General features: G+C 39.5%; 1 protein-coding gene across 2 annotated transcripts in view; it reads left to right on the top strand.

The window, feature by feature from the left end:
* Positions 1-14,502, top strand: part of TAF3 (TATA-box binding protein associated factor 3) — a 135,679-nt gene that overhangs the window by 84,935 nt on the left and 36,242 nt on the right. For both annotated transcript variants that reach the window (XM_088141408.1, XM_088141407.1), the window contains exon 3: positions 10,055-11,874. In XM_088141408.1, the coding sequence (XP_087997534.1) occupies positions 10,055-11,874 (1,820 nt within the window). The remainder of the gene's footprint in view (positions 1-10,054; positions 11,875-14,502) is intronic.

The raw sequence follows: 14,502 nt of genomic DNA, 5'->3' as shown, positions 1-14,502 counted from the left end.
AACAAATAAAACCTAAAACAACACACATATGCATCTAGGTGTCAGATTGCAAATCCCAGAATTAAGTTTTTAGTCTCAGTCGTTCAAGAATTGTGTCCAGGCAGCTAAAAAATACGGATTTGCCAGTTTTTTGTTTTGTTTTGTTTTGTTTTCTGGTCATAAAGACCACATCGGAGATCACATTGGAGGAAGGACAGCAATACCAGTTCTGACCTCTTAACGTCTATGGCCATCTCCCCAACATTACTATAAACTTCCCACTAATCCAATCCTTTCTTTGTTTACTCTCCATCTGTAAGAAAGAATGGGAACCCTGTAATGATTTCACCAAATCTTTGTGCAACTAAGCCTAGACATCAACAAGATGATGTAATTTTTTCCCCAGTGGAAGATGGTGAGCAAAGGGCAGATAGTCCTGTATTTAACAGCAATCCATAAATCTTATAAGCTCATATTAGTAAGGGGGAGAGCAGTCACTATTCCAGCTGATCTTACCAGGTAATATTTCAACTGATATAAAGAATAAATACTTTCCATTTTCTTAAGCAATTTTTGCCTGGTTAGTCTGTGGTTGCCAGCTGTTTACAAATGTTAACCCAGTATTCAGTAGTGTATTATATAGACAAATGCATCCCAGCCTGTACATGTTTATTCAGAAGCAAGTCCCATTTTTGGCAGTGAGACTGAGTACAGGTTTTACAGCCCAGCTGAAATCATTATTTGCCATGTTACGGTAAAATTTAGGAGCCCTTAACTAGATTTGCAAATAGATATTAATAAGATACCATTTTAGGTCATCAATGGAATTCTGAATAAATTGGTGATCAATAATTTCTTGATGTCCCTATAGTTGGTAAGGAAAGTTCCAACTTTCCCATTAACATCAATCCATAGATACTGAAGCAAAGGAACAACAGATCATTTATCTTAAAGTTTTGGAGCATTTGAATCTTCCAGAAGGGGTCCTTCAAGGAGGACACAAGGCCTTCTTTGGGTGTGGGTTGACATTCTGATTCTTAGAAACAAAATGCAGTGGCAGTTCTTTCGTATTTTTAGGCTCTGCAGATCTAGCTCAGTCTAGATACAGTGCACGCTGTGCCAAAAGATACTTGGCTAACTGTATTATGGAATACTTCCCTCTGATCCCATGGTGTGCTAAATGTGAAGTGCCTGTATTGATTATTTTTAAGTGCCTTCAGCTTACTTTAGTGGAAGCAGAACAACTTGTTTGCACACATAAGCAATTTGTCTTCTGCTGCCAATTTGTAGGAGTAACTTGGCAGAGGTGTGCTCTGCAGATTTTAATATCTTTTCATTTAGTTTTTCAGCCTGCATTTCTCACTAGGCTCTTGGCAATTGGCTTTGAAGAAGAACATCTAATGAAGGTGCTAGGCGAGGGTAGTATTACAGAGAAACCTTGATTTAACTGAAAAATTTAGTGGATGGTGGACATTATGACCATTTATCTAATTGTATCATTTGCAGTAACATCATTGTACAAATGACCCAAGTGATGTCATTTGTGTCATTTTACATCATGTGCATAATGATATCATTGCACACATGATACAAATGATGTCATTAGTACATCATCGCAAAATGACATTGTTGCACAAATGATGCCAGTTGTATCATCTTTATCATTTTGTCATTTGCGTAGTGACATCACCATTACACAAATGGCCTAATTTGCATCATTTGTTATAATGGTGTCATTATGCAGATTTGCCTTTCCAGCAATGGATGTGGATAGGGAAAGGACAAAATAATGCCATTTAAATTTAATTGCAATAAATGTAATTAAGTGCCAGTAACATATCTAGTCTTCTGCTATTTAATAATGTATCTCCTCAGTCACATTAACATTTTATTTGGGTGGGGGCACATTTGGAAAGACACTAGCAGTCGCTCGAGCCTCTCAGGAGATTTCAGAGACTCAGTTTACATACTGTACCCCGATCTGAGGAATCCGATGTGACACACAGTTGAAACCATCCTTTAAATCAGCCCCAAGCCCACACACAGTCCCCTGAACACTTTTGCTGGCCTCCAGAGTCTCACCTGATTGTTGAAAACTTAGGATAGCGTTTCCCACCATTTTGAAATAGGAAGCCAGGAGAAATGTTACTGTAAGCTGTAAAATAAGTACAAAAAAGGAAAGACTTAATAAATCCTACCCGAAACCCATCCTTTCCCAGTTCTGGGATTCAGCCTTGCCTTGTTACAGCCCTTAATCCCTCCAAAAAGGTTAAATGTGGTCTGTGGCCAGCAAAACTTTGCCCATCCCTGCTTTAGGTAATGATGCCTTTTGAGTTTTCAGTTGTCTTTATACTTGGAATTAAACTAATCAGTAGGCTGAAATCTCTCTAATTCTCTCCTAAAGCAAATTCGGGTATGATGCTAATTAGCATGTGAGATTTCATGGGCCTTACCTATGTGCAGTCTCTACTTTCATTAATGAGATGTCACTATTTTCCAAGGAAGTAGTTTATTCTAACTTTCTACCCTCTTTCCACTTCATTGCAGGCCCTATTATTCCCTAGTAGCCAGATTATCAGGTTAACCTGCAGAAAGGAACAGGGCAGATTGATAAACTCAAATATTTTATTGTATGTGATCAGATGACCTTTACCCCTCTCCCCCAGAAGTAAAATCTAGGTAATCAATCAATCAATCAATCAATCAATCAATCAATCAATCAATCAAAATGTCTATAGAAATAATGTAGAATATACAATATCAAACCTAGAAGGACAAGAACAGAAAGCTCTCTACATCAAGAATAGTAACTCAAAATGAATAGTTATTAAAATTGTGCCTTTAGTCTGCAGTGACTAAATTCAGATATAAGCTATAACGACATTCCAGTTCCTTACATAAAGCTGGAAGGTTTCCCTGAAAAGTCTCAAAACAATGGATAAAGTGTTCTTTCAGATGTTTGTACCAAGAGAACCACATTGCTTATTGTATTCTGTTTACGAATGTATATCTGTATGTATGTTTTAAATGAGTTGGGAGTTGCATTGGCATAAAAATATTCTCAGTCTAAGTGCTAGTTTGAAAAGTACTGTCCCTTCCTAACACTATTAGCTAAACACACGGATGATACCCAGTTATATATCTCTGCCCCTGGAGAATTAAGCGATGCCATGAACATCTTATCCTGGTCCCTGGAGGCTGTGAGGGTCTAGATGAGGAACAACAGGGTTCAGCTGAATCCTGGCAAGACTGAGTGGCTTTGGGTTTTGGGGGCCTGCCGATTCTAGGACTATGCCATCTCTGGTGTTGGATGGGGTGGCATTGTCCCAGACAGACCCAGTGTGCAATCTGGGGGTGGTCCTGGACTCACAAATCCTGCTCAAAGAGCAGGTGGCAGCTAGGAGGGCCTCTGCACAGCTTTGTGTTGTGCGCCAGTTGCACCTCTTCCTAGATCAGGGGGTCTGCTCACAGTCACTCATGCCCTAGTCACCTCCCAATTGGACTACTGTAATGTGCCCTACATGGGCTGCCCTTGAAGAGTATCCGGAAGCTTCAACTGGTACAGAATGCAACAGCACGGGCAGTTACGTGTGCTTCCAGAACAGCACATGTTACACTTCTGCTCCAAGAACTGCATTAGTTGCCAGTTTGCTTCCGGGTCCAATTCAAGGTGTTGGTTTAAACCTTTAAAGCCCTTCATGGCATGGGCCCGGATTATCTGAGGGACTGCCTCTCCCTGATTATATCTGCCCATACCATCAGATCTGGTAGAGAAGGCATGCTGTGGGTCCCGTCTGCTAGGGATCTATACTTGGCGGGTCCCGTGAGGTGGGCCTTCTCTGCTGTGGCGCCTGCCTTATGAAACATTTCCCCTCAGCCCCAAAGTGAGGTTAGCTCCTTCCCTGTTACTGTTCTGGAAGTCCCTCAAGACCTGGCTATGTCATCAGGCCTGGAGCTCCCAGGGGACCGGTGAAATTTTAAGATGGCTCCATCACTGTGGCTGATATTCACTCTCTCCTGTGCTGTGTGGTTTTTTATATTTTTAATAATGGTTGCCTTCTATTTTTCATAATGACTGCTTTATATATTTATTGTTTTAACTAATTGTTGTATGCCACCCAGAGTCACTTTTTGTGAGATGGGCAGCCATATAAATCTAATAAATACATACATACACACATACACTCACAGAGTGCAAAAGCTGACTAAGGACTTCCCACACATGCACTTGTGGGTTTTTCTTTTATCCCTCTTTCATGTGTGGATGTGGCCCTCCCATTCTCACACACACCCTGGTGGCAGTACATGTCAGAAGTACAAATTTTATTAGGGTTGCCAGTGTTTTAATCTTAAAACAACCTTTTGCCTGTGGAATGGTGAGAGAATTTTAGATGGCTCAGAAATTTCCAGGCCAGAAACCCTTGAAGCAAAATTATTGAAATACTCCACATAGTGACATTGTCTCTGATGATCTCCAAATTCATATTTCTTTTATAAGAAATGAGCGGGTGTGAGAAATCTCACCTTAATGCATCCTATTACCATAACTGTGCCCCTATTATATTATTGTAATCGGGCCTGAACCAAAAACGGAGATTAACGATGGCAATTTATTGTATCTGACGAGGGAAGAAAATGGGAGATGTTGTCGTTATCATAAATCATATCATAAATAACCAAAGAGAAGCCCTCGGAAAGCTTGTGTGGTGTCCGCAGTGAGGCACTTCCTGGCGCATTCGCTTAGGATGGTAGCCATAGAAACCCCAAAGTCATATTGTTATCTTAGTCTTGCTGCAGTTCTGTGATACAACCATATTAACATATAGATTAGGCCATTTATAATACTAGGTGTCATTTCAGGTTAGCTTGCTTATATAGCATTTTAAGGCTCTCTTCTTTTTTATTGTGGAGAATGTTAGGGAAACACTCCATTTCTGCAGGTCAGTCTCTCTAGCCATTTATAACCCATCAACATCGTACAACCGTCAGCTTAGTTAATCTACTCTTGTTATTGATTGGTTGCAACATACAAGTTGTCACTGCCTAATTACCTTGTCTTTGCTAATAATTTCATTTTTAACAGGAAAAAAATGAAATATGTTTAAATAAGGAATATAGAGCATATACTTTACTGAGTTCTTTGGCTAGAGCAGCCTGATTTATTGTTGAGTGGTAAGTGGATTGGGAAGAGGGCCTGTTACAAACATCTTGGAAGCCCTACTCATACCAAGCAGGACTACTAGCACAAGAACACATACTGTAATCAGCAGGATAAAACTAACCTGTCCCATGATGGTCAATTCCCGGCTCATGTTCCCTACTACTTAGGGATACAATTTGTTTCTGAGTGCTTTTGATTCGGTGCATTTCCTTTGGTGACATCACTGGTCTGCAGGTTACAGGGGAAAATTACTTGTGTGGAGAAACTAGGATTATTTTCTAGGATTGTTTGGGAAATGGGAAGAGAATCCAGGGGGAAGGAAGGAAGGAGTTAAAAATGATAGGCCCTCAATTAACAGAAGTCCATGTTTTACCATTTAAAAAAAAGATACTTTCCCTGTGACCTCACATGATGAGAATAATGCTACAAGCCTATGTGTCTGGTTATTGTAAAGTCCCAAGCTGACGTGCACAAAGGATGCTTGGGAGAGATGGCACAGCCTGAGAACTGGAAAAGTGCTTGGTTAGTATACTTAAGAAAGATGGGGCACTAGCAGAATAGAACCGAGAATTGCTACTGGCCTCCAGTAAGAATATAAAATGTTACACATAACCCTCACTTACCACAATTGGGACTGGCAACTCTATAGCTCAGCAACATAGCAGTAAAGTGAAATGTCATGTGACTGTGCCTGACTTACATCATCAGTTCCAGCTGCAGTCGTTAAGCGAATCACCGCAGGTCATTAAGCATGATGTCACACGACCATAACTTGTGACTTCCTGTCGGCTTCCCCATTGACTTTGCTTTTCGGAAGCCAGCTATGAAGGTCGCAAAAGGCGATCATGTGACTGCGTGATGCTGTGACAGCTGCAACTTTGAGGACTGGTCTTAAGTCTCCTTTTTCACCACAGTCGTAACTTCAAACAGTTGCTGAACGGATGGTTGGTAAGCAAGGACTACCTGTACAGCATTAAATAAAGTGGAGTGATGGTGAATTCATGCAGAGGACAGAGTCAAGCCAGTAAGTTCCTTTTCATTTCTGTAACTCCACAGCTCTGCCCCATCACATTATCTGTGACTCAGTTGGCCTTCTGAAAAGCCACTTCCTGAAGGTCCCTTCACATATCACTGCAGTCGTCTGGGAACTGAATTTTCCATGGTTTTTTCTCCAGCTCCCATGATGACCCTTGGAAAGCTGGGTGTCTGGGGCCAGCTTTATGGGTCCCTCCTTTAAATCATTTCTGCCTAAGTCATCCCCAGGCATTACTGAGTTTGTGGCAACAATTGGCTTTGAGGAAAAAGTTAGGATTTACTGCTTGGGCCACAGATACTCCTCTCTGTAGAAGTGGCTTATTTTTGCACAATTCCTTTTTTCCTTTTGGAAAGTCAAGTTCTCTAAAGGGATGGTGGGGTGTTTTTTTAAAAAAAATATTGTCCATTCTTTGTTTTGTGTAATTGTAAGAGCTCCTTTGGAAAGTCATTTTCTGCCTCTAGGCAGAGGATTAGGTTTAAAAACGAAACAAAAAACAGGGTATTCACTGGCTCAGGCTACTAAATCACTACAAACTAGGTAGAGGAGAACCTTCAGTGGCATGTATTATCATGGAAGGAAGGGCCATGTGCTCAAACAGCGTGTTAATCTTGGGCGTGTTAATAGAAGCATTAGAAACTTGCAGCCATGTAATTAAAGTTTCTAGATCTCACACTTGTAAGACATCACCAGGTTAATGCTCAAAGATTTCTAGTGGTATTTGTTTGAGGGCTGATAAATTTAATTACTGTTCTGTCTGTCTGCCTCCAGACTGAAAATTCCTAAAAAATGTTGAGGGATCTCCAGAAATTGCAACTTCAATATACTACTTTGGTCTAATTCCTATGAGCAGCAGTTTATAAATTCAGTATTGAGGGTTCTAACCTGGTATAAGAGTATTTTAATCTTCCGACTGAAAGTTCACATTTTGTAGGATCTACTTTGAATTGCTAATAGCCTCTTTGAGCCTTTGCTTGTTGTTCAGAGAATTATCTCCTGAGTCTCAGTTTTAGCCATTAGCTGAACAGTTCACAGACAGACCTGGAAGGGGTGCTTTTTTGGCCCGGGGTGGGGGGAAATTATCCCATTATTACATGTGAAAACAGGTAACAAACGTATCAAAATATTAAAGTTAATTTAGCCAGACATTATGTTCACACAGTCAGCTGTCTAGCACATTCTGTATCAAGGCATGTAACATAAATTAATTAAGAAGTCTAACTGAAGTATATGCAAGTACCAAAAAGAAAAAAAAAGATTGAACTGTCCATTTGGATAATTCCAGTGTCTTCAGCCTGAGTTCCCCTTTCATGGTGTTCTTACTCTGTTATTTAAATCATTAAGCTCTACTGTTTGACAATTTATGAGCAGTCTGAGAAAACTTCCATCTTCCCTCCCAAACTGTAAACTATTTTTAAATATCTTTATTGAAGTATATTTTCCTGAGAGATTTTTACACAAGTAAAAACATGCTCACAATATCTGGAATATCTGTGCAGTGTTGTCTTTAACATTTTGGCCACTTTGTGGAAGTCTGCTTACTTAAGAACCAGGTCTTTATTACTCTTAACTCCACTCACGATATGGACTTGCTTGGCTCTGAGTTCCACTGTTAAATGTTATTAAACACCAGGATCAAGATTAGGGTAAAAGTGTAGATTGTTCAGATTTCACGATTAGCATCTTCTTTCACAAATAGTTTTTGTTTCATTGCCCAAATGCTTTTTCTTGGAGATTTTCTATGTTTGATTTGCTGATATTCTCGTCAAAATTGTGTGAGTAGTGCTTTTTCTGTTATCCCACTACAGCATATCCTAGTGTGGAGCAAAATAATGCTTTAAAATACCATTAAGTTTGATCAAACGGTACTCCATTGTATGAACTAGTACTTACTAAGAAGGGTAAAACTTCACTTATGGTATTATTTTGTAATGTACCACAGCTAGGAACCCTTTCTAATAATGAGTTTCACATTATTACATTGGAGTACTGAATTTATTTAGCTGTGACTGAAAGTCTCAGGCCTCTTAGCTATCAAAAAATGGTAATGAATTAATTAGTCTTATGCTTGGAAAGAGCAGATGAGGAAATAAACCTGTTTCCAAAGAGATATTCCAGCACACACACACCATAAATCCTTGCACCCTGAAACCCCACTTATTGGAGAAATGTTTCTAATAGTTCTGTAAACCTGGATTAAAAACGTGAATGCATATCATAATCCAGAAGAAGAAACTCCATATCCTTCAGAGAACTAGGGAAAGTGATCTTAATGTTAATATTCACCTAAAGTACTTGACTTCAGTCAGTTTCATCAGAATCGTGATGTGTACTCATCAAATAAGAATACTTGTTTGAGGTTGTGTGGGATCTTTGGAATTTCATGTGTACCAGCAAGGAAAGTTAAGGGATTTTTTTTCACCTCTGCACTAAGCAGCTGTCTGTAACACTGAACCCAAACCTATGAATATGAAATATTTTTCCAGCTCAGCTTATTTCTCTTTTAATTCATGCCACTATAGGGAATATGAGCATATTTCATTTCCAGAAGAGATCGGTCAGTGATTAAACCCAATTTTTGGAACCTGCACAAAATCTGGCAGCGCAGTCTATTTCTAGCAGATGCCAATACAGGAGAGGCGGATTTGGTGTTCTTATTCCTCCTCCTCCTCTTCCTCTTTTTTTTTCTTTTTAAGGACAAAAATGTACATGTCCATCCAAGCAAAACTGAACTAACACATTTCTGTTTCTTATAGAAGGCTAAATAAAACAGAAGGCTTTATCCCCCAGGTAAAGTCTCCACTTTGGACCTGCTGCTGTAAATCCTCTGGGTCTTGGCAAAAACTTAACTTGTTAGCTTGTTTTTTTACTTAATTTTTGCTGCTGGCACAAATTCATGTTTCAGCCCAAGGCTCTTGACTCAAGTCTCCTAAATCGGGGCATTGACACATTCTAGAGGAAAGAAATGTTTCTTCCCAAGGCTTGAAAGGAAACCCTTCCAAATGAAATTTTTTGAGTTGGATTCAAAATATGAGAATATTTTGCAGCTCAGCAAAGTTTGTTAAAATCCACCCACCAAATAAATCTTCAGTTGTTCACAAATAATATCTGTGGCATGCTTTTATTCAAGCACTTTACAGTTGATGAAGGAGGATGTTTATGGGCCACTATTCAAGTCAATGGAAGAGGGTCACGTGATGCATCAACTCCCAGGTTGCCAAAGTAAAGCCAGAAAAAGGTGTTTGTCAAGAAGTTAAAGAATAGAGGAATGCAGTTCCTGTGTAACAGTAGTAGTGCTAGAATTATGCTTGCATAATGTAGCTATCTTGATTTTTTAATAAAGTGATATACCTCCATTTACAGGTATATGTCCTACTTTAGATGTCAACTGAACAATGCCAGATGAACTAACTATATTGTCCTTAGAGGGGAAAATCAATAGAAATATTTCTTTGGCCTCTCATATAAAACCATTTCCTGACATTTATTTGTAGGGTTTGTACCACACCTTTTCACCTATATATAGTGATTGTGCAGACTAACAAACCAATTAAGACAGTAAAATTAAACACAATTAAAATAATTAAAATCCCAGTATGATCATGCTCTACAAGAAGTACAAAGGGTGGATGTGGGACACTCCTTCCAAATTCTATTCCACATCATATGACATGGCAGATGAATAAAATATAAAAGCAAAATGTATTGGTTCCTTTTATTTATATGTTTCTGATCTTCAGCTGATGCAGTGCCATCTCAGTCTTTGGTCATGCATTACAATGAATTGTTCTCTCTATGCAAGTTAATTTCTCATGAGCTCTAAAATATTTTATTGTTCAGAGCCTGAAAACAACTTTCTGTTTTCTTATTTCTTACCACAGAGGAAGAAGAGGAGCAGGTGCCAACGGATGGAGGAACTTCAGCAGAAGCCATGCAAGTTCCTTTAGAGGAAGAGGGAGAAATGGAAGAAGATGAGGCTGTTAATGATGAAAATTACCTAGGCAAGAGGCCACTAGGAAGCCCGGAATCTGAGGAAGTACCTGCAGCTAAGCGGCCCAAGCTAACAAACATAAAAGGAGATGCCCTTGATGTAACAGTGGAGCCACGTGAGCCTCTTAGTTTAATAAATACCCAGAAGGTACCTCCAATGCTTTCCCCAGTTTGTGTTCAAGACAGTGGTGATCTGGTGCCTCCTTCTCCAGAGCCACCCATACTGGCTCCAATTGCAAAATCACAGTTGCCAATTCCCAAACCATTGGAATCAAAAGCACTTGTTCCTAAAGCAAAGGTGAAAACAGTCTCTCCAGTGCAGAAAACTAAAATGCCAAAAGTTTCTCCATCTCCAGCAGTTATTGGAAGCCCCATTCGCTCACCAAAAATTGGAACCAAAGAGAAAAAGTCTCCTGGCCGGGCCAAGAGTCCAAGAAGCCCTAAAAGTCCAAAAGTTCCAGTTCATGTTGTTCCTCAAGTAACAATTAAGCAGGAGACACCAATTAGAACTCCATTAGTTGCATTAAGTGAAAAGATGGGGAAAGAGAATATCCAGGTAAAGCAAGGACCAGCACTGGGTGAACCTGCCAAACCCAATAGTGAGAATCCAGCCAAGAAATCAGCAGTGATTGACAAGACAATTGATGATTCCATTGATGCTGTAATTGCCCGTGCATGTGCTGAACGGGATCCTGATCCATTTGAGTTTTCCTCAGGGTCAGAATCAGAAGGAGATGTTTTTACCAGCCCAAAAAGACTTTCTGTGTCTGAGACTTCAATACCTAAAGCTTCTGTTTCAGCTAATAGTAGTTTAAACAAAGCAGGAAGCACCCCAGTTCCTCCCTCTGGTGGAACTTCAAGTTCAGACATTTCATGGACAATGGATGACTCAATCGATGAGGTTATTAGAAAAGCAAATATGGGTGCTCATGCTAATTTACCTGCAAACTTTCCATATTTCTCGTCTCCGTCTGCTTCTCCACCAACACCCGAACCTTTGCTCAAAATATATGAGGAGAAAACTAAGTTAGCTTCATCAGTGGAAGTGAAAAAGAAGCTGAAAAAAGAGCTGAAAACAAAAATGAAGAAGAAAGAAAAGCAGAAAGATAAGGAAAAGAACAAAGAGAAGAACAAAGATAAGGAGAAAAATAAGGAGAAGGATAAAGACAAGGAAGGGGCCAAAGAAGCCAAATTTCCATGGAAGGACCTGGTCAGAGAAGAGGATCTGGATCCTTTCAAGTTCAAAATGAAGGACTTTGATGACGATCCAAAAGTGAAGACAAAAGACACCAACGCCAAAAAAGAACGCGAGAAACATAAAGATAAGAAGAAGGAGAAAGAGAAAGGCAAAAAGGACAGAGAGAAGAAAGACAAAGAGAAAATAAAAGATAAAACTAAGGACAAGACCAAAGCTTTATCAGCCCCCCTTGCCCTCCCTCCCAAAGAACTGCCCCTGCCCTTGTACTGCCCCCCAGCTGCCATGAAACTCCCGTCGCTGCTGCAGCCCCCCTCAGCAGCACTTCCTGAGAAACTCTTTGAGGAGAAGGAAAAGCCCAAAGAAAAGAAAAAAGACAAAAAGGAGAAGAAGAAAAAGAAGGAGCGAGAGAAGGACAAAGAGAAAGAGAAAAGGGAGAAGGAAAAAGAGAAAGAGAAGGAGAAGAAGGAACGGGAGAAGAAGGAGAAAGAGAAAGAGAAGCACAAACATGAAAAAGTAAGCCTCTCATATATTGGAAGGCAGGATCTATGTCACCTTCCTCATTGCCCAAAATTATGTGCTGATTTTTTGTTTAATTATATGTTAAGCCTAAAAATGGAACGCCTTCATAGGATTCTGAACTGTAAAAGAGGAATGTAGATAGTAGGGGGGGAAATTGCAGAACCTTGGACCACATATATTTTTTGCAGCTTTTACTTTTATCAAAACCACTAGTGTTCCTTTCATTTCATCTCTAGACCTCCTTTTAAAACTGGAGGTTGTTAAGACCAGTGCTGTATGCACTATTAGTTTATGACAATAATGACAAAGTACAGAGTAATATATATTAAAAACCATCCTCTTCCCAACCATCCAAGAAGTTTGCAATCTAAAGTTGGGCAGGAAGTCAGTTGTTATATGATGTAAGGAACGGAAGGAAACATAAAATAGAATAAGTTAATACAGAAAGATAATACAGAATAAGTTTTGTGCTACTGTTTAGCTTCTATAGTTTGTTGCACATTCCATTCCATGAATAAATCAGATTCAAATTTTATATTGTTATCAGATCTAAACTTTTCATAGGCATTAGATTCTTCTTTTCCTATGTATATAAAGGTCTTAGAAGGGACTACAGCTTAGTGGTAGCACATTAGTTCTTTCTTCATTATTAACTTCATTTATATCCCACCATTTTTTGAGGGCTCGGGATTTTCACAACAACCCTGGTCCAAAGTTACCCAGTATAGCTCAGTAGTTGAGTGAGGATCTGAATATAGGTCTCTTTGGTCCAAGCCCAGTCTCTTAACCCAGACACTACTTTGGCTGCCAGTTTCAGCCCATAATTAGAGAAGACTTTCCTACTGTGAGGTTCTCTGGTGGAAGAACAACTGCTGCAGACCTTGCAGAGCCTCCGCCAATCAGGATACAAAATACTGAGCTTGGTGGCCCTTGTAGCCTCAGTGATATTAGGTAGTCATATAACACTGGGCCAAAGGCCAAATGGTGCAGTCGTAGGCAGAGGATGCTGGAGTGAGAAACGTGTGACCCTCCAGAGGACGTTGCGTATGATCTGGAGTCAGGTTAGATGAGAGGTGTCACTGAAGGGGGCCACAGGATATTGACCCTTGGCCTAATGATTCATCAGAGTATCGCTGCACCAAGGCAGCTTTTGACTGGGATGAGAGTAACAATGGAGTCGTAAACATACTCAGCGTGAAATCATTTTTAAGCCCCAAGAGGACTATCAAAGGTGAAAATGTTGGTACATTTTTTGCTCTCCAGTGAAACCAGAGAAACTTTTCAGTATTGAACAATTTAGCAATGTGATTTGTTTTCTTCTGGGAATTTTGAAATCCTCAGTGTTCCTCATTATATAAGCTGATAGGCTGTGCCTATATCTACAGACATTTTTTACTAGCTCTGATTTGTCAAATTAACACTACTAAGTTAAATGCCTTTTTTTTTTTTTGGCCTTCAAGTCAGACTTGGCTCCTGGCAATTACATGGGCAAAGTCCTAGGCAAGATTTTCAGAAGTGGTTTGCTACTGCCTGCTTTCTGGGACTGAGAAGGAGTGACTGGCCCAAGGTAGCCCTGCTGATTTCTGTACCTAAAGCAGAACTGGAACTCAGGTTTTCTTTCTCCCAGTCGAGCACCTTAACCAAACTGGTTAACTGCTCACATTGGGTTGTTATGATCTCTCCCATAGAAAGTACCATTTGTATTAGAGCTTGAATGAGAGATGCTTTGCTGAAATGCAACATTTGCTCTTTCTCAACGGGAGTGAACTATGCAGAGACCAAGGGAATCTGAAAAAGGAGACTCTGGGGAAAGAAAAAGAACTTGGCTCCCACTATCAGATAATCGGGCTATTTGATAGAGGTGAAGTGAGAAAAGCAGGTTCATTGAAGGAGACAGAAGGGATTTGAGTATCTGTGCTCAAATCTGCCTCCCTCCCCCTTTATCTGCCCTGGTATTTCCTTCTCTCTGTTCCCCTATTTTTGGTTGGATACTTTGGCATAGGAAACCACTCTATAAGCTCCTATAATGATCACATCTGGTAGAGAATTCTATCTCCCAAGTAGAAATCACATATAAATAAATATCTCTCAATGACTGTATTATCTGCAGAGGGGAGTCATAACTTATCATAATTGCAGCGTTCATATATTAACAGATTTGGGGAGAAGATATGATTCTGTTCCGAATTGCAACTTATGAATAAAGTGCTAAATGATTAAAATGAACTTTAGAAAAAATAAAATAGCTCTTCCCCCATTTTGTAACTAGTTCTTGTCTCCTACTGTTACAATTCAGTACACTATTAGGACTATAATGCAACATTACAAGTGATTAAAAATCTATCCTTTATACTCCTAAAATAAATTGTATTATAGGAAAGCAGTATAAGCTTGGGCAGATTACATTGACAAAGCTTCCTGTTACCTTGGTGAAAAGTCCCTGTCAAAAGATAAACTTTAAAGCTAGACTGCATGAAACAGTCCCTCAACAAAATTAAAATTTAAAGTGATCTCAAGAGATAAGTCTCCCCCCACCCTTTTTTTTTTTTTTTTAAAGATGGAAGAAGTCCATCTCTTTGCTGGAAGTCAGGATTTTGAAAATAAATTTTCTCCCTTTTAAAT

The sequence above is a fragment of the Python bivittatus genome, unplaced genomic scaffold (assembly GCF_059951505.1).
Source record: "Python bivittatus isolate LINGU-HERP-01145 unplaced genomic scaffold, Pbiv_v1 ctg000330_np1212, whole genome shotgun sequence".
In the NCBI taxonomy this organism is placed as follows: Eukaryota; Metazoa; Chordata; class Lepidosauria; order Squamata; family Pythonidae; genus Python; species Python bivittatus.
Note: the sequence above shows the minus strand (reverse complement) of the source record. Positions and strands in the feature narration are given on the sequence as shown.